The 20,523-nt window shown below is 35.4% G+C and overlaps 1 protein-coding gene across 1 annotated transcript; it reads right to left on the bottom strand.

Moving 5' to 3' along the window:
• Positions 1–1,719: 1,719 nt before the first annotated feature.
• LOC145765560 (uncharacterized) lies at positions 1,720–19,416 on the bottom strand. Its single transcript, XM_082577396.1, has 8 exons — positions 19,186–19,416; positions 17,826–17,897; positions 17,369–17,458; positions 16,935–17,048; positions 15,004–15,072; positions 2,351–2,613; positions 1,927–2,109; positions 1,720–1,838 (listed from the first exon to the last, which is right to left on the bottom strand). Exons 1-8 carry the CDS (start codon positions 19,400–19,402, stop codon positions 1,770–1,772), a joined length of 1,077 nt encoding a protein of 358 aa, XP_082433522.1. The 5' UTR covers positions 19,403–19,416; the 3' UTR covers positions 1,720–1,769.
• Positions 19,417–20,523: the final 1,107 nt, after the last annotated feature.

Raw genomic sequence — 20,523 nt, 5'->3', positions numbered from 1 at the left:
GCAACTCTTAAAACTTGTCAAGCATTAGGATTACCGGATTTCATTTTTATCCTCACCGTAACGCAAATTATCTTAAACAGTATATTAATCCGAATGGAAATGGCAACCCTGATAGTATATAAGCAGAAGTGCTGCTTACAAGTCTCTACTTGCAATTAAAAAAAATTAATCTTGCAACACTTTCAACCAATAAACTGATTTCGTAGCTCATTTCGATTAGTTACTTTTAGATACGACTCATTGAAAAAATAATTACCTAACCTGACAACACTGTTAACAAATAACTTAATTTTTCATTGAAATGATTTCATAAAAATTAACCAAGTTTAAGAAACAAATTGTCATTGTCGAAGGATGTTTTCAAGCAAAACTAGTATTTATCTATTAAAAGTCGCTTCTAAATGAAAACACAAAGAAATCAACAATATTGTAGCGATCCATTATTTCATCATATAAATTCCCTTTCTTTAACTAAAATGAACCATTTCAAACCATGCGTAATTTCCTAAAGAATTGTAATTTTCCATTTAATCTGCTCCCGAAGTCAATAAGAAAAAGGGAACTGATGATTATAAAATGACTTGTTCGCATTTGGCGAGAGCTCTATCAAATCGGACCAGCTCTATCAAATCGGACGAGCTCTATCAAATCGGACCAGCCCTATCAAATCGGACGAGCTCTATCAAATCGGACGAGCTCTATCAAATCGGACTAGCTCACATCAAACCAGCTCAGTTAGACCAGTTCAGCTCTCAGAAAAACATTAAATTGATTGTTTAATTAAAATGTAATAACTCGTGATAATGTTTCACTATCCTGTAATTTCATTATTCTGTACTGTTTAAATTCAAATTGTGTTATAGATCTACAACATTATACGAACACCTTCTGACAACTTAAAATTATAATTCGAATAACAATTGTGTGGAAATTATTTCATGGAGTCAGATAGCCAAACTAGATCAATTAGATAGATAAAAATTTCATCAGGCAGTTAGACAGACTTCATCTTAATTCAACTTATAAACAACCATTCTTATACTTAATATAACCTAAATAATATATAACCACAATACCACAACTCGTAGCTGGCATAATTTTTCTGTGACAACGAAGCAAAAGTAGTCCAATTTTGTAACGAAAATCGCTAACCTGGCAATGTCGGCACTTTTAGGGATTGGCAAACATTTTAAATGGTTATTGCATCATGTTTACCCCCACCTTAATCAGCTAAACTAGACCTATTGAAACTGGCAACCCTGAAAATAAGTATTTAACTGTACCTCTTGGCAGCGGCGCGTTAATGTTACCCTCACCTTAAACAAAAGTTTATTGGTAAAACTAGTCCGAATCGAATTGGCAACCCTGACAACAGGTATTTAGAGGAAACGCTTGCAGGTCTCTAGTTTAAAAAAAAGTAGTTCAACCTGGCAACACTTTTAACAAATAAACTGATTTGTCGTCGCCTCCAATGCGGCTCATCTCGAAGGTTACTTTTAGACACAATTCTTATTGAAATTAAAAAAAAAAATCTAATCTGGCAACACTGTTAACAAATAACTTAAATAAACAAACTTACTTTTGTTGATGTTTATCGACCTCAAGTTGAAGAACATAAACAAACCTTGGTTTGATAATATTATAAACATTTTGTTGATATTACGTCACCTGATGTAAACAAGCAGTTTGTTGTTGTATTTTTAACTCAACCAAACAAAATCACTGGATAACATAATTTTATTATAAACATCAACAAATAAATAAAAACATCAACAATCCTTGTGCTTGAGGTAAATAGGATTGCGAAGATCACCCCAGTCAACCACGATCTTCAACTTCTGTAAAAGACAAAGCGAATAATTGACGTTGATTTAATGTTGACACAATTAATTGTTATAACGTTGATACAACATAAACAACTCTCACTTTATTGTCCAACCGATCCAATGCTTCCTGTAGCTTGGATGTTTCCTCCATGTTCGGAGATCTCCATCCACCATCTCTATCATCGAGGGAATCCCGCATCAAGACTTTCATCGCAACTTTCTTCAACACCTCGATGACGTCATCGATAGATAGGAAGTTGTCATAGAGACGCATCAGAACAATCTAAACACGAATTAATTATGATGCAACAATTAAACATAAACAATTTATTTATGTTGTGACTTTTTGTTTATTTATTTTATGTTTACAAGAATTATTAGAAAATGATTAAAATTGGAAACTAGAACTTACTTTGTGAAACTTGTTGAAACTCAGACGTTAAAACAACGTAATGCGACGTTGAATCAACGTAACAACTGACCATGAATCAATGTGTTGGTTATAAAAGTTAAACATGACTCACGGATCCAGGCATCGATTTGATCGCTTCCTTCAATGGACGGAATTGATTGGAATTCAAGTTGCATCCGGACAGATCGAGGAATCCAATTCGCGTCGGCATCGACTTGAGAAATGACGTCATAGCATGGATGTCATTCTGAGTGTGGGAGGGTTTCATCCATATCGTCCCTCCATCAAAATGACTTCCTGCTGTGACTGTCACTTCCAAGTCGTTGCCTTCCCGCAGGATCATGCTGATGGCGATGATGGAGCGACCACTGTAATCTAACAATGCAGGAACAATATCAATCAATATTAGCTCGGCTAACCAGGTTGTAATCTAAAACCACAGTTTGTTCGAACCATAAAAACAAACATTGAATACAAGTTGTTTACTAAAGAACAAAACATTAATTCATTTATATCGCAAACAAAAATATAAACAAATTATTTTGAACAAAACTTTCAGGTTTGAGTCAAAGTTCTAATTTGAAAATAACTTGAGTAGACTTTTGGGTGCAAGTATAGAATCCGCCACCATGGTCAAGGTGACGTCATAAAACGGACGCAACTACTACATAAGGGGTGAAAAAAAGGATGCTGAAAAGCGGCGGAATGAAGGTGATAAAGCGGAATGGATATTGATTTTTTGACAATTTTACTGTGTTTTTACAATAAAAACATTAAACCAACGTCGAGTGTTGAATAGAACTACCTAGAATGACATAAAATTTACCAAATTGCATCAATTCAACTAAAAATTTACCCAATTAAATTTTAAAATAAAAATATGAAACGTTGCTTCCACTAAACTTGCTCTGGTTTTCTCGTTTCTGCTTGGATTTTAACAATTTTGCCATCGTTGGAAAGCACGATCATGCATCTACAGTCTACACGAATCAATTAAACAGTAGCACAAAATAAATACTAGCTTCATCTTGTGATAACTTAAACTTCACCAACATGTAACGAGTCTCAGCAACTTAATTTTTACAATAAAATCATTAAATCTTTCACAAATTGAAAGAATATGTCTTGCTTTATTCACGTGGAAAGTTTCAGGCTTATATCTTATCTATAAAACAGGCAATCGTCGTTCAAACGTAGCCACTTTTTTCCAATGCATTGTAAAGGCGAATCGATCCTTATTCAGTATAGGCTACGCCACTCCCTGTTTGCAGTGATCGGTAAATAGTGCTTATACTAAACTTGCTGTACTTTTCTCGTTTCTGCTCGGATTTTAACAATTTTGCCATCGTTGGAAAGCACGATCATACATCTACACGAATCAATTGGCTACAAATCCAGAACAAGTACTATCTTTATCTTGTAATAACTTAAACTTCACAAATTTGTACCGATTCTCAGCAATTTAATTTTTACAAAAAAATCATTAATCCTTTACAAATTGAAAGAGTATGTCTTACTTTATTCACCTGAAAAGTTTCAGATTTATATCTCATCTACCAAACGAGCAATCGTCGTTCAAACTTAACCGCCCGACGACACTTTTTTCCAATGCATTGTAAAGGCGAATCGATCCTTATTTAGTATACGCCACCCCATGTTTGCAGTGATCGGTAAATAGTCCTTCCACTGAAAGTGCTGTAGCTTTCTCATTTCTTCTCGGATTTTAATAATTTTGTCATCGTTGGAAAGCAAGATCATACACCTACACGAATCAATTGGCTACAAATGCAAAACAAGTACCATCTTTTTCTTGTGATAACTTAAACTTCACCAACTTGTACCGACTCTCAGCAATTTAATTTTACCAATAAAATCATTAATCTTTTGCAAATTGAAAGAGTATGTCTTGCTTTATGCACATGAAAAGTTTCAAGTTTATATCTCATCTACAAAACTGGCAATCGTCGTTCAAACGTAGCCGCTCGGCGACACTTTTTTCCAATGCATTGTAAAGGCGAATCGATCCTTATTCAGTATACGCCACCACCTGTTTGCTTTGATTGGTAAATAGTGCTTCAACTAAACTTGCTGTAGTTTTCTCGTTTCTGCTCGGATTCTAACAATTTTGCAATCGTTGGAAAGTACGATTATATATCTACCCGAATCAATTAAATGCAAGCACAAAGTAAGTACCGGTACTAGATTTATCTTGTGATAACTTACACTTCACCAACTTGTACCGATTCTCAGCAATTTAATTTTTACAATAAAATCATTAATCTTTTACAAATTGAAAGAGTATGTCTTGCTTTATTCACCTAAAAAATTTCAGGTTTATATCTCATCTACCAAACGAGCAATCGTCGTTCAAACTTAACCGCCCAGCGAAGCTTTTTTTCAATGCATTGTAAAGGCGAATCGATCCTTATTCAGTAGCCTATAAGCAGGGTTGAGAAAAACCCGGGTTTTTTTGGGTTTTATTGTTTTTTTTTAAAAAAAGAGTAGATTCATGCTTATTTCACCTCAAAACTACTTTTTACGAATGAAGTGCCTTTCACTCACAGTACATGCTTGCATAACTCAATAAAATAATCCACTAGGGCTGTTGTTGCTTGAATGTTGCATCATCCATTAATTTCAAGATCAAGTTGGATGTTGCATCATCCACTGATTTCTATACCAAGTTGATGCTACCGTGGTAGAAATCACATTATTGCATCATTTGCTTGAGATTTGAAGGCAAGGAGCATTTATGCCATCATGTTTAAATATTTTTTATCATTTATATACAGTGACGTTCGGTGGCTTAAACCATTGGGAAAGCAACTTGGAAATATGTTGCAGCAAGGTAGTAGGCACGAGGGGCGTAACCGTCGGGCGAAGCCCGAAGGCAACACTTCCAGCGGGGGGTCTGGGGGCCCCCCCCCAGAAAATTTTGAAAAACACTTCCAATTTGGTGCGCTCTGAGAGCATTTCCAAAACAAAATCTTCGGACTTTCCCAGTCCGAGGATAAAGATTCAATCAATCAATCAAACTGGGACTAGTCTAGAATGTTGGCTGCTTTTTTAGACTGAGCACAAAAACTTATTGTCAATGTCATCTGTAAGCATTTACGACATGCATTGGACTGGTGCACTAGTAAAGAGCAAATAATTAGCCTATAAATTAAGCTAGTCCATTCTTGAATTCAATTCAATTCAATTCAATTCAATTTATTTTTCTTTGTCAGAACGCAAAAAGAAATGATATTTAAGAACACAAGTATGTTTGCTCTGAACTTGTGATGTCAGTTTATTGACCCAAAGAATTTAAAAAACACTTGTGCTGTTTCAGTACTGGTTGGTTAATGTACCCTTTGGAATTGCATGTCTTATTGTAGAATCTATGTTTTTTTTGGTAAGAGAACCAGCTTTATTTTCAGCGTACTCAGTAGCCTATAGTTACAAGCCCGAAAATCACTCATGCGTAGAGGCTGTATTCCTTTCGCCTGAAACCAAAAGCAGCCGCTATGAGATTCGCATTGACGTCACTGGGAAAGCAACTTTAACCATGACACCAGATAACACATCTGATTGGCTAAGCAGCTGGTGTCGTTTTGCAAAACGATTGAGGATTGGATAAAACGAAGGCGTTTTTCAATGTAGGGTAAGCAGTTTTAAAAGTTGATTTCCCTGGAGCTTCAGTGATGGTTTCTGACAAAAGCGTTTGCGTTAATTGGCATTTATAGGCAAGAAATGCGGTTTGGTGAGGACTTAGACTACTCACAAGCGTTACGAGTAATTCTAGTCACGAACACAGTAATTTTCAAGTTAAAATAGACTTGATAAAAATAATAAGAAGTTAAACCTAGAATTCAGTCATTATATTTTGCATAGTTTTCGCTCAGGTAAGCACTGCTTTCCTTGCTTTCCCTCACCGATCGTCACTGTTTATATATATACATTATATATAGTAATGGATGAGCAATTGCGTGGCCAATGGCCATTTAGGCAAATGCTCTGAAAGAGCCATGCGTTAGAATCCAGAATCTGTAATTGGTAAATAGCCTCCTAAATTGCATTACACATCATATATACAGACTACAGTAGAGTAGTACTTTCACCAGTTTAACTATAAGGCATTCTTGCATAAATGAGTTTTAGTGTAGTATACACAAAGTGACATTACTTGATTTTTGTGTACTGTACATTACAATATCCACTGCGTTTTCAGTTTATTCTTGGAAATTTGCTTCACAATCACATCCTTAAGTCCTAATTTAAAGTTTGTTTTAAGTGCTTTGTAGTGTTTTTGTTCATTTTTTTAATTTTCTTATAAAAACTGGACAAATATGATGCTCTGGGTTTTTTTATGGGTTTTTTTGGGTTTTTTTAAGTGGGTTTTATTAAAAAAACCCACCCGGGTTTTTTTGGGTCGGGTAAAATACCAACAACCCTGCCTATAAGCCACCCCATGTTTGCAGTGATCGGTAAATAGTCCTTCCACTGAAAGTGCTGTAGCTTTCTCATTTCTTCTCGGATTTTAACAATTTTGCCATCGTTGGAAAGCACGATCATACATCTATACGAATCAATAAGCTACAAATCCAGAACAAGTAGGCTACTATCTTTATCTTGTAATAACTTAAACTTTACCAACTTGTACCGATTCTCAGCAATTTACTTTTTACAATAAAATCATTAATCTTTTGCAAATTGAAAGAGTATGTCTTGCTTTATGCACATGAAAAGTTTCAAGTTTATATCTTATCTACAAAACTGGCAATCGTCGTTCAAACGTAGCCGCTCGGCGACACTTTTTTCCAATGCATTGTAAAGGCGAATCGATCCTTATTCAGTATACGCCACCCCATGTTTGCTGTGATCGGTAAATAGTCCTTTCACTGAAAGTGCTGTAGCTTTCTCATTTCTGCTCTGATTTTGTCATCGTTGGAAAGCAAGATCATACATCTACACGAATCAATTGGCTACAAATGCAAAACAAGCACCATCTTTTTCTTGTGATAACTTAAACTTCACCAACTTGTACCAATTCTCAGCAATTTACTTTATACAATAAAATTATTAAACTTTTTCAAATTGAAAGAGTATGTCTTGCTTTATGCACATGAAAAGTTTCAAGTTTATATCTTATCTACAAAACTGGCAATCGTCGTTCAAACGTAGCCGCTCGACGACACTTTTTTCCAATGCATTGTAAAGGCGAATCGATCCTTATTCAGTATAAGCCACCACCTGTTTGCTTTGATCGGTAAATAGTGCTTCAACTAAACTTGCTGTAGTTTTCTCGTTTCTGCTCGGATTCTAACAATTTTGATATCGTTGGAAAGTACGATTATATATCTACCCGAATCAATTAAATGCAAGCACAAAGTAAGTACCGGTACTAGATTTATCTTGTGATAACTTAAACTTCACCAACTTGTACCGATTTTCAGCAACTTAATTTTTGCAATAAAATCATTAATCTTTCACAAATTGAAAGAGTATGTCTTGCTTTATTCACCTGAAACGTTTCAGGTTTATATCTCATCTACCAAACGAGCAATCGTCGTTCAAACTTAACCGCCCAGCGAAGCTTTTTTTCAATGCATTGTAAAGGCGAGTCGATCCTTATTCAGTATACGCCACCCCATGTTTGCTTTGATCAGTAAATAGTGCTTCCACTAAACTTGCTGTAGTTTTCTCGTTTCTGCTCGGATTTTAACAATTTTGCCATCGTTGGAAAGCACGATCATACATCTACACGAATCAATTGGCTACAAATCCAGAACTAGTACTAGATTTATCTTGTGATAACTTAAACTTCACCAAATTGTAACGATTCTCAGCAATTTACTTTATACAATAAAATTATTAAACATTTGCAAATGAAAAGCGTATGTCTTGCTTTATGCACATGAAAAGTTTCAAGTTTATATCTCATCTACAAAACTGGCAATCGTCGTTCAAACGTAGCCGCTCGGCGACACTTTTTTCCAATGCATTGTAAAGGCGAATCGATCCTTATTTAGTATACGCCACCCCCTGTTTGCTGTGATCGGTAAATAGTGCTTCAACTAAACTTGCTGTAGTTTTCTTGTTTCTGCTTGGATTCTAACAATTTTGCCATCGTTGGAAAGTACGATTATATATCTACACGAATCAATTAAATGCAAGCACAAAATAAGTACTGCATTTATCTTGTGATAACTTACACTTCACCAACTTGTAACGATTCTCAGCAATTGAATTTTTGCAATAAAATCATTCAATCTTTGCAAACTAATAGAATATGTCTTGCTTTATGCACCTGAAAAGTTTCAGGTTTATATCTTATCTATAAAACGGGCAATCGTTGCTCGCTTTATAGATAAGACATAAACCTGAACTTTTCAGTTGCATAAAGCAAGACCTACCCTTTCAATTTGCTAAGGTTTAATGATTTTATTGCAAAAATTAAGTTGCTGAGAATCGTTACAAGTTGGTGAAGTTTAAGTTATCACAAGATAAATCTAGTACTTATTTTGTGCTTGCATTTAATTGATTCTGGTAGATATATAATCTTACTTTCCAACGGTGGCAAAATTGTTAAAATCTGAGCAGAAACGAGAAAACTACAGCAAGTTTAGTGGAAACACTATTTACCGATCACAGCAAACAGGGGGTGGCTTATACTGAATAAGGATCGATTCGCCTTTACAATGCATTGGAAAAAAGTGTTGCCGAGCGGCTACGTTTGAACGACGATTGCCAGTTTTGTAGATAAGATATAAACTTGAAACTTTTCATGTGCATAAAGCAAGACATACTCTTTCAATTTGCAAATGATAACCCCGATAGCTCAATTGGTTAGCGTGTCACTTCTGGAACGAAGAAACTTCAAGATCAAGCGGCGCTGGTTCGACTCTCGGGGTGTGCGCTTGAGCAACGCAAGTTAAGGACTGGTCTCCATTCAGCGGCATCTAATGGATGGAATAGTTCCCCGGCAACAAGACTTCAACAATCGGAAACTTCACTCTGTCAATCTCGGTGACCGGGCCTGCGTCAGTGATCCGAAGCCTCTACAAGTATGCGAAACTGCCAGGATTAAGCTCTGCAAGAAGCTTTCCCAGTCCGAGGATAAAGATTCAATCAATCAATCAAATGTTTAACAATTTTATTGTATAAAGTAAATTGCTGAAAATTGGTATAAGTTGGTAAAGTTTAAGTTAGCACAAGAAAAAGATGGTACTTGTTTTGGATTTGTAACCAATTGATTCGTGTAGATGTATGATCTAGCTTTACAACGATGGCAAAATTGTTAAAATCCGAGCAAAAACGAGAAAACTACAGCAAGTTTAGTGGAAGCACTATTTACTGATCAAAGCAAACAGGGGGTGGCGTATACTGAATAAGGATCGATTCGCCTTTACAATGCATTGAAAAAAAGCTTCGCAGGGCGGTTAAGTTTGAACGTCGATTGCTCGTTTGGTAGATAAGATACAAACCTGAAACTTTCCAGGTGCATAAAGCTAGACATATTTTTTTAGTTCGCAAAGATTTTATATTTTATTGCAAAAATTAAGTTGCTGAGAAACGGTACAAATAGGTGAAGTTTAAGTTATTACAAGATAAAGCTAGTACTTATTTTGTGCTACTGTTTAATTGATTCGTGTAGATGTATGATCGTGCTTTCCAACGATGGCAAAATTGTTAAAATCCGAGCAGAAACGAAAAAACTGCAGCAAGTTTAGTGGAAGCACTATTTCCTGATCAAAGCAAACAGGTGGTGGCTTATACTGAATAAGGATCGATTCGCCTTAGAATGCATTGGAAAAAAGTGTCGCCCAGCGGCTACGTTTGAACGACGATTGCCCGTTTTGTAGATAAGATATAAACCTGAAACTTTCTACGTGCATAAAGCAAGACATACTCTTTGCAGTTGCGTTAGATTGGTACTTTTATTGTAAAAATTAAAATGCGAGCAGAAATTAGATAGCTACAACACATTTAGTTGCAAACGTTTCATATTTTTATTTTTAAAGTTTATTGGATAAATTTTTAGTTGAATTGATGCAATTTTGTAAATTTTATGTCATTCTAGGTAGTTATATTCAACACTCGACGTTGGTTTAATGTTTTTATTGTAAAAACACAGTAAAGTTGTCAAAAAATCCATATCCATTCCGCCGCTTTTTACCATCCTTTTTTTCTACCAATAATAGTTGCGTCCGTTTTGTGACGTCATGTTGACAAGGGTGGCGGATTCTGTATTTGCACCGACTTTTGTTAGCTGGTCACAAAATCACAAGTTTTGGCTTCAACGGCTTCGAAGTTTCATCAAATTAGGATAAAATACTTAGGCTAGCTTTGCAGGTGGAAACTAAACTTTTGTTAACACATTAAACTAACCAGAGCTTGTAAATTAAAATAAACTTTGAATTCTTCGAAGCAACTTTAGAACTTAATCATGAAAATTTCCCAATCAGCCATTTCTTGCTGGAGCTCAATCCAAGCTGATGCTTTTGCCAAACTCAGAAAATACGGACAGAAACAAACTTTAAAACATTTGCCTGATGAAACCAAACAGAATGATGACAGAATTGAAAGCTAAAATCCAACATTTGTTGCTGCAACTCAAGACGGACTATGCTGCAAGTGAATCAAAGCTTATCCCTTCTCTTCAACCACTGAAAACAAAATGGCTGTCGCCTTCTGATTTGGGCGAGAGTTTTGTGCAGTGTTGCCAACCAATATTGAATTGGAAAAATAAATCAAAGCGACAAACAGTAGAATAAATTTGTAAAGCTAAATCAGTTAAAAAAACACACAAAATAATTGTAAGTTTTATTGAAAATATAGTAAATCTAACGATTACCTTATAAGTTGCAAAAATATGCGTCTACTTGTAAAAGATAAGATTAAGCTTGCGAATACACTGCAATGTTGGCAACTCTGTTAGCAATCAACAAAAATTGTCAACTGCAGGTTTGCGCGGGGTTTCTGCGTAGTGTTGCCGACAAAAAATATATTTAGCAACTATAGTGTCAGAAAATTTATTGTTTCGATGCTTTATTGAGGTTTGTTTAAATTAAACTTTTTTTAAATTTCATGTCATAAATATTGAATTTTATGTTTTTAAGGAAAAATTGATGTTCTCCCAGATACAATTGATTCGTTCAAGTGTATAGTTTTGCAGTGTCAAAATTAGATTTTTGGAGCCTGCTAATGCTCTCTAATCGAGCTAAAATAATTTTTTTCCATTAGGTTGGAGGCCACGGTTGGAATACATCAATAGAGAGGGGGAAATAACTTTATTTGCCAATCAGATTCTATAATAGTGGGATACACAATAAGCTTACGTCACAATAACAAACAGTTCATGAACACAGAGGAACGCATAAGTACGCTCAGTGTTACCAAATTCAATCTGATCAACCAGGAGCAGCGAAACACCATTTGGTCGTCTAGTCCAGGGTTTCCCAAAGTGGGGTCCGCGGACCCCTGGGGGTCCGCAAAGACTGCACAGGGGGTCCCTGACGATATGACAAAATGGCGAAAACAGGCTTGACATTGTACGGTACCGTACTTCCATTGTCGCAGATGAATGCCGCCGTGATTTGTAACTAAAATGAATTATTTAATGAATGTTAGGCCGTGTCAATCTTAAATATTTGAAATGAATTAGTACGTCTTGGTAATTGCTCTACCTTAAAAATTGCATTCGGCGTCTATGATGCAACAACTAAACGTACGGTGTATAGCAGTCGGGAATGTTTGCTATGTAGCTACAAGGCTAAACTGTTTTTCGGTTAGCTACCTGTAGGTCTATGCAGTCCGAGCATTAAAATAGATAACTGATAACCCCATAGGTGGTAAGGTTATGAAGTTCTGAAGTTTCAATTTTTGTTCGAATTGGCCTTAGGCCACCTAAAGATATGGCCTGATTTGTCACATTTTGCAGAAATTTCCAGGTTTTTCTAACTTTGGGCGAACGTTTAAATAAATTTTTCTAAAAATTAGATTTTTACGCTTTCTTTATTCTTTTCCCCAGATGACACAATAGGTTTCAACATCCTCACATGATGAAAAACAAAGAAAATTGGATTTTGTAAATTTTAGTCAGACTGTTAATTTTCAATAACAGTCTGATTTTGCGTTTTTCAACTTACTTTTTCTCATTTGCTACTCCTTCCCCAAGGCAACAAAAAAGTTTTTTGTCATTAGGAAACCGCAAAAAGTAAAAACATGTCAAAAAATGCTAGTCAAGCACTAGCAGTAGCTGTAATCAAAATCTGCAAAATGTGACAAATCAGGCCGCATCTCCAGGTGGCCATGGGCCTAGCTTAATAATTCAAAATAAAATAAAAATAATAGATAAAACATAGAAATAACTCAATGCGAAGGGGCGGTGTTTAGGTATAAGAGTAGCAGTTTAGCGAAGGGACGATAGAATAGTAACAAATCGAAGTTATCAGATAATTCGTTTGTGTTAACTTTTAGTAGAATGGCAAAGGTGGCACTGCAGCTGACAACATTTTTTACAAATATATTTCTGCGCAGCTTTTTCTCCGGTAGTCTACAAAGTCAGTAGGCCTACAACAATTGAGGCTAAGTAGAACGCTTGTTTGAACCGCGAGAGGAGGTTTTAATTTTCTTGCGAGCGCACAATGCGGACTTAGCTTCACTAGTAGCCGATGAAATTTGGCTTGGGAAACTTGCATATCTGGCAGATATTTTTAACCTTCTCAATCAACTGAACTTGTCACTTTTGACTGGATTTTAAACCCTTTTGTTGTTGCAAAAACTGATCTGTCAGGACGCAAAGAAGAAGAATTGGCTGAATTGTCATCTGACCGAACTTTAATGATTAGTTTCAATCAAAAACCTCTTGCATCTTTCTGGTTAAGTGTTGAGAACGAATATCCACTGCTCTCACAAAAGGCTACCCAAATGTTATTACCTTTTGCCACTACCTACATGTGTGAGACAGCATTTTCAGCTCTTACAAATATGAAGACAAAATACCGGTCTAGACTTATCGTAGACTCTGAATTGCGTGTTTGCTTGTCACAAATTGCTCCAAGAATTGACAAGTTGTGCAGTAAGAAGCAATCACATCCATCCCATTGATGTTGTCATTTCGATTAATAAACATGATTCAGTGTTACTTATTTTTATTTGTATTAACATTTATCGCTGGTTAGGCGGAAAATTGATGCGATATAAGATTGGGGTCCGCGAAAAAACACTTTGACAAATAGGGGTCCATTGCCCAAAAAGTTTGGGAAACCCTGGACTCTAGTCAGTACCGATTTGAGCAGCATCCAATACAGCCTAAATCAATTGCATCCTTCTTCATAAGACTTTAAGCAATTTAATTGTTGAACAATTTGCAAAGCAAATTGGTCTACAGATGGCAATCAAAAATAGGCTGTATGATCAGGGCCGGAGCCAGACCACAGAGCAAGGGGGGCCCAAGTGTTTTTTAGGGGGGGTCGAAAAAAATTGAATTATTATAATTGTAGCTGTTGCTCGAGAATGTTGGGAGTTTTCCAGGGGGGGGGGTCGAAACTTTTTTCAGGGGGTCGAGGCCCCCTGCTGGCTAAGGGTCTGTGTATGATGAGGCTTCGGCTCTCAACAATCTTCTCAAAACTATACCCTGCTATAAATTCTGCAAGTACAAAGCTGTAACCGAGTGGATGAAAACTTTTATTGGAAATGGCTATTATTTGCATCTTTACAATTGGTTACCATTATTTTATCTATTCCAGTCAGTAAGACCATTGCGAATGGGTTACTCTGTCTTGTATCAGCTAGTGGACCCATGAAAGATGGCATTACTGCACTGTCTCAAAATCGGCAGCTTAAGCTTTCTAGGACCAAAACTAAAAATTGTCTTATAAAAAATCTAGACTTAAGGACATGTCAAGTTTAGTAAATTTGAAAAAATTGTTTGTTTGTGGCTACTCTGACGGAAAGATTTTCAAAATTGATTAAGAATTCGCAAAGAAAGTAGCCTCTCTCTCAATTTGAGTGCGGAAGAGAAATTGAAAACAAGAAGCAGGTGTAGACCTACAAATGGAAATCGAAATCATATGAAAAGGTAAAGGTAGCCTATTCTGGACAGAAATTTAATTAATTGTTTTGAATTACAACTTTAATTTATACTAAAGTTTGTTTTGGTATTTTGAAATTGTCACTAAAATCAAAAGTTAACTGGTAGCCTACCTATGGTTTTACAAGCAGTGCTGCCAGACCTCTTTGGATCATTTGTAACAAAATTTGTATTATCAAAATTGGTTTACTTTTGCAGCTTTATCTTTTCTTACAAATTGTTACAATTAATTTTCTTCTTCTTAATTTTCTTTTGTTTACATGTTTTGACCTTTTAACACTTAGGCTACCTTTCAGTGACATAATAGGCCTAAATGCATTTAAATCGTCAAACTGTGTTTATTTACTGATTTTTGTAAAAGTTTTGAAATTTCTACCTTAATTTGATTTATCAAGCTTTATGCAAAAAAGAAATGGTACGAGTGTATTGAATAATATTTAATTCTATTTCACTTTTCTTTTTTTTTCTGAATTCATGCGGTCGCACTGAGCCGGTTTCCTGTGATTTTTCACCTTGATGAATCTTTGTTTTATGACTTCACAATTTTGTTTTTATTTGAGTAAAACTTTTAAAGCAAAAAATTCTGGAAACTTGTCGCTACTATGCTTACATGTTTTTAAATTTATATTCTTTTTGATGTTCATTGTATTGAAGTTTTAGACTAGCTTTAGCCTACTTTTACTTACCTGTAGCAACTTTCCGGGTTTCTTTCAGCAATTCCTTAACAAATAGTTGCCTTTTTTGCATTTTTTCATCTAAAATATAAAAACTTTTCATTAACCTTATGATTTGTAAACGTCGCTTTGATAAGGTAGCAGAACTACAGTACATTGTATATGCATTTATTTTATCTCTTAAATTACCAAATTATCAAATGTTATTAAAATAAAACAAATGTTCCCAAATTGCAAACGCATCTTCATAGATGTTTGCTTCAGTAAATTTCCAGATGATTCATCAGTGAATATTCTGCATTTGATGATTTGTTCTAATTGGCCTCAACAACGCAGAACAGGTTTGTATGACATACGGCTGAAAAATTGTCAGCTCGATAGCTCAGCTGGTTCAACGTCGACTAAGTGTACGAAGAAACCGCAAGATCAAACAAAGCTGGTTCGACTCTCGGGGTGTGCGCTTGAGCAACACATTTCAAGGACTGCTCTCCGTTCACTTGCACCAAGTGAATGGAATATATACTTAACAAACAACGGTTTTTGTGAAACTTGGTGTCCGGTCATGCCTCAATGGTTCAAAGTCTCTACTAGTATAAAAAACTGCCAGGATTAAAGCTCTCAAAGAATCTTTCTCAGTTCACGGATAAAGATTTCACAATCGCTCAATTAAATTTTATAATGTGGCCTTCGAGATGATTCGAATATATTACCTTTGCAATCTATGTTTGACGTTGAGTGTAGTGATAATATTTGGTTTATTACTTCGACTTTATTACGTTCAGTTTGTTGTGTTTTGTCACTGTCGCAAACCGCTTTACAGTGGATGATCTTTAATAATTTATGACAAAGTTGCTTCAATGCGGGATGATTTTAATAGTGTTTAAATTATCGTAACCTTACTGAATCATGTTTAAAGGGAATTTAATTCTGTTAATAATCTCAGTTATTAAAGTACTGTTCAACGAGCTTGAAAGCAATAAAGAATCTAGGAAGGCATTTCTTCAAGTACTATCCCATAAAAAAAAATTGAGAAAAAGCATGCAAAATTTTCTTCCTTTATGCAAATGTTTTTCAATCGCTTTCTCGTTCAATCTCATTTTTATTAACTTAATAGATTGCATTTGGCATGCAAATGTTTACCTATGGATTTAAGGGGTAAAAATATTTTACATGCCTCCTCCAAAACTAAGACAATAATGTAATTTATCAAAGTAAACCTATTGCTCATTGAACTAACTTAACATTTAAATGACCTATTTCAATGTTTATAGAAATATATGAATTAAAATGTGCCTTGTAGGCACATTTTAATTGTATACAACGCATAGGGGAAGGCTTGAACACTTCAGATTTTTGAAATTTGACTGTGAGACGACAAACCTTTTAAAAAAAATTAGCAATTGAATTATTGAAGCCCTTCTGTGGTCGGAAAGAAAAAATCATTTAAATCGTGACTTCAACTTTAAACTTGAACTTGTACGAAAGTCTAGTTTTTATTTAATAAATTTGGGCAACTACGAGTGTGTGATCATGAGGAAAAACACATTACTGAGCCTAGAATGCACAAAAGGCGGCCAAAAAGGGTTAAAATTGTCAGTTGTTTCTTGGGGCAAACTTCGAGAATATCTTCCGCACTATTGTATTTGTCGGGGCTCAACTTCTATATTGTTCATTTTGTCGACACCCTCTTAAAAATTTTTCTAGGTCTGCTACTGCATGCGACATTATAGACGCGTCATGGAATCACTATGGAATTAGTGTTTAAAAGTATGATGTCATCTTTAGATTTTTTCCATGTTTTTCAAATTTAATCCATTATTTATATCCATCCCGCGTGCGGTTACAAAACACAGGAAACTTGTTTTTATTTGGTAGCAATTTTGACACTGATTTTGTGGTCTCCATTGTTCTTCTTAATTTAATTTGCATAATTTGTTACTTACCGGTAGGCTTACGTAGAAATATTTTTTGCATTGTAGATCTGACACTTTTCTTCAATGTTTGTGTTTTTGACTTGAGTTGAAAGAAAAACGAAGAACTTTGGGAAGATGAAGTCGCTGTAACGAATTGAGACCAATTGAACAATTAACGTTTTAAAAAATATTTAACTTGTAAGAGAAAGAAGCGTTTACAAACATTTTTTGAAATATTTCAAAGTTTTATCCTTCTTCAAAAACATTCAATTCAATTTATTTTTCTTTACTTGAATGCAAAATTTAATGATTATTTAAAATTATGCAAAAGTTAAAGGCGTGCATATGATGTAGACTTAAAGCATATTATGTAAATCAAAGTACATTTAAACACGGCCACCAAGCCTGACAATATGTCAACAATATGTTTATTGGGATATTTATTTGTTATACGATAATATTACCAGAGGAACTTGGTTGGTGGGAAGATGATGGCGTTTGTGATGAGGTAGATGCTCTTAAAGGTTGTTGGATTGTTTTGGAGGTTGAGTTGTCTGTAAAATTTTATTATGCTTTACTTTAACATTAAGTCAGTGCTCATATACAAATGATCCCCTACTTTGAAGTACAACGCGCTTAATGCAGCTGTGTGGCTAAGACGCTGTGAAGCAAAGACAATTCGTTACAATTCTCACCAGACAAGGTCAATCAACAATTAACTATTTTATACACATTGGCTATTGTTTATTCTAGCGGTCCCCAAAATTTTTCATCACCTTACGGCTTACAGGGTCAATTCACCATTTTATCATCGTCGGTGGTAGACTGTTTTACGTATCGAAAATGCAACATGTATAAAAGTAATCACGTTGGGCCAGACTTTGGGAACCGCTAATCTAGCGACTTAAACAATATTCCTACTTGAAGCGAGTTGTGACAGTGTTGATGTAGATTCAACTGAAGGACGTTGGTTCATTGCAGTGCTCGAAATATCTATAAAAATGAAACACGATGTTAAAACATGAGATTAACAAAATTTACTGCCATTAAGCGTTCAACCGATTGTTGCAGCTATAAACTTCACCCGGAACGGTACTCGCAATGATTAAAATTTTATTCACACTTTGACCTTTATCTAGTGATTCTAGTCGGTATTACTACTTGAAGCAATTTGTGAAGACGAAGTTGATGATTAGAAATAGATTCTAGTGAAGGACGTTGGTTCATTGCAGTGATCAGTGATCACTTATGCATCACTTATGATCACATCATATATGCATCATATATGCGATCGTTGGCATGTGCCGACGATCGTCTAGCCCACTGGTTACCAAAAGTAATTTTACTTGTGGTCACAGCGGTAAACCATAATCTCTTCGTGGGAAAATTGTAACAAAAGATTCCCGGATCCGTTCGTCTGTATGTAATGACCGAAAGAAACACTCCTCTGAAACGTCTATTCAAAAAGTGTATTTCTGTAAAATTAGCCCGCGGCTATCGAAATTCTGACGCAACTCCGTACGCCAGTAAAACAACTTGTCACTACAATCCAAACTAATTGGTTAAATGACGGAAAATTTGTCCAGCTAGCAAACACCAAGCAAACAGTTAAATATGCGACCGACTTCCAACAAACAATTTTACGAACGACCAGAATAATTTCCAATATTTCAAAAGCACGTCAGCAGTTTCTGTGACGCAATAATGAAATACAATTATGAAGTCATTCAAACAGGTGTTCAAAGAAGCTGATGCAATATTTTATCAGTCATAGGAACAATGAGCCAAGATTGCATCATTTTTTAGGAAAAATTCCATGACGTAGCCTAATACGATAAGATTCAGTAGACCATATCGGTTTTTATATATGACGTTTGATTTGTTGAACAATTGTCTGAAACAACTTGTAGTTTGACAAGCAAGCACAAATTGTTGTTTGTCACAAGATAATCGCAAAATATCTAGCTTTCCTACTTGAGTGAATTTATGAAGACGTATTTGATGATTGCGTCAGTGTTGACGTAGATTCCATCGAAGGAATTTTGTTAATTGCAGAGCTCGATAGATCAATAGAATTGAACAAAGTATTGTTGTTGGTGTAATAATTATTATATAAAATAACATCAAGTCTCATTGTTTTATTGGTCAACTAAATAAGTTATAATAATAAGTTATATTATTCACCAAAACTTATCATAACTTATTATAATGAAAAGAAGTGCAGTGATTTGATCGTTGTCAGTTTAATGATGAATAGTCTGTAGATAAAACACAAACTTACTTTTGTTCATGATCGGATCCAAAAGAAGTCCGGCCATAAATTGGACAACCACAGACCAGTGATCTTCCAATAAGTTGTTTTGAACGAATAATTTGAAATCTGGTAATGGCATTTCACGACAGATATGTAAAGCACTGAAATACTCTTGGAAGGTCTGGTGACTAAAGTATAACCGTTTCTGCCCTTCCAGGAGTGCATATTCTCTGTTTGCTCCCATTAGAGTGACGACAAGATCTTGAACTAGCTGACTGGTGAGACTTTCTTTTATAAGATCATCTGCTGTGATTAAGACGGTTTCTCTTTGTGTTGCTTCATAAGCGATTTTGGAAAGTCTAATGACAATATCATCAGATGTGGAAACGGCGTGTGTAGAGGTTTTAAGATTTAACAATACAGTATGAAATATCCGGGTCATCGTGGATATGTCATCAATTTGTGACGATCCAAGAGATGCTCTCACGTAGAGTTGCAACATCAGAGGGTTGTGGCACATTGATGTTAAATGTGGAGTTTTTACTATTAGATTGTTCCAAAGAATCTTAGATTGTTGTTGGTCGTTTACTAAGGCATCGAATAACGTTTTCATGTTATCAGGCGTCAGATCACTAATGAAGTAAGTGGAATTGGGTCGACATGTTATTGGAATACTAAGCATAGCGTGTGGTCGAGAAGTGAATATCAAGTGACAATTTTCAAGAAATTTTCCCAAACAAAGATTCGAAACAAGTTCCCAATATTGAAGTGGAGTATTGTATTTGGATTTTTTTACATTTTCGTTCAAGTTCCAACTGACTTGATCAAATCCATCCAAAATAATGAAGCAGTTTTCCGGATTTGCTGTGATCCATTCAAAAACAGAATTCTGTTCTTGGTCGCTTAAGTTGTAGTTGCAGTCTCCCAGTAGAAACTCTTTTAACACCAAATGGTCGTTGCAGTTGTTCATCTCCATAAAAAGCTTCCTTAGGACGAGACAGTCGTCATTTTGAGAAAGTCGTCTTGCCAAGCGTATCGATAGTGTTGTTTTTCCTGACCCAGGATATCCGATTACCGATACAAAACTGTTCTTTCGAATATCAGAAACTAATTGATCGATTGTTACTGCTTGGTCAGTGGCGGTCAATTTGATTCCTTGACTTTTGGGATTGTACTTGTCATCGTCAGGAACGGACCTTCCTTGGTAAAAATCAATTTGAAGCATTTCAGGATAAGTTTCTGGAAAACCCTCGGAAGAAACTTTAAAATTGGAAAGATCAACGTCATATTTGGGATGATATTGTTTGCAAGTTGCTTGTTGGAGTTTTTTTAGTTCTTTTTTTGAATCTAAAAAGCAGAAATGGA

Source organism: Aplidium turbinatum, chromosome 2 (assembly GCF_918807975.1).
Source record: "Aplidium turbinatum chromosome 2, kaAplTurb1.1, whole genome shotgun sequence".
In the NCBI taxonomy this organism is placed as follows: domain Eukaryota; kingdom Metazoa; phylum Chordata; class Ascidiacea; order Aplousobranchia; family Polyclinidae; genus Aplidium; species Aplidium turbinatum.
This window is presented reverse-complemented; position numbering and strand designations above follow the sequence as displayed.

What these genes read in the sequence shown, in the direction of transcription:
- LOC145765560 (XM_082577396.1), bottom strand. Translation starts at nt 19,402, where the DNA reads ATGGGAGCAAACAGAGAATATGCACTCCTGGAAGGGCAGAAACGGTTA. An exon ending in ACTGTCACAACTCGCTTCAA is followed by an intron (nt 17,459 to 17,825) that starts GTAGGAATATTG and finishes AAAATTTTACAG; the next exon opens with ACAACTCAACCTCCAAAACA. An exon ending in ATTTCTACGTAAGCCTACCG is followed by an intron (nt 15,073 to 16,934) that starts GTAAGTAACAAA and finishes TTTATATTTTAG; the next exon opens with ATGAAAAAATGCAAAAAAGG.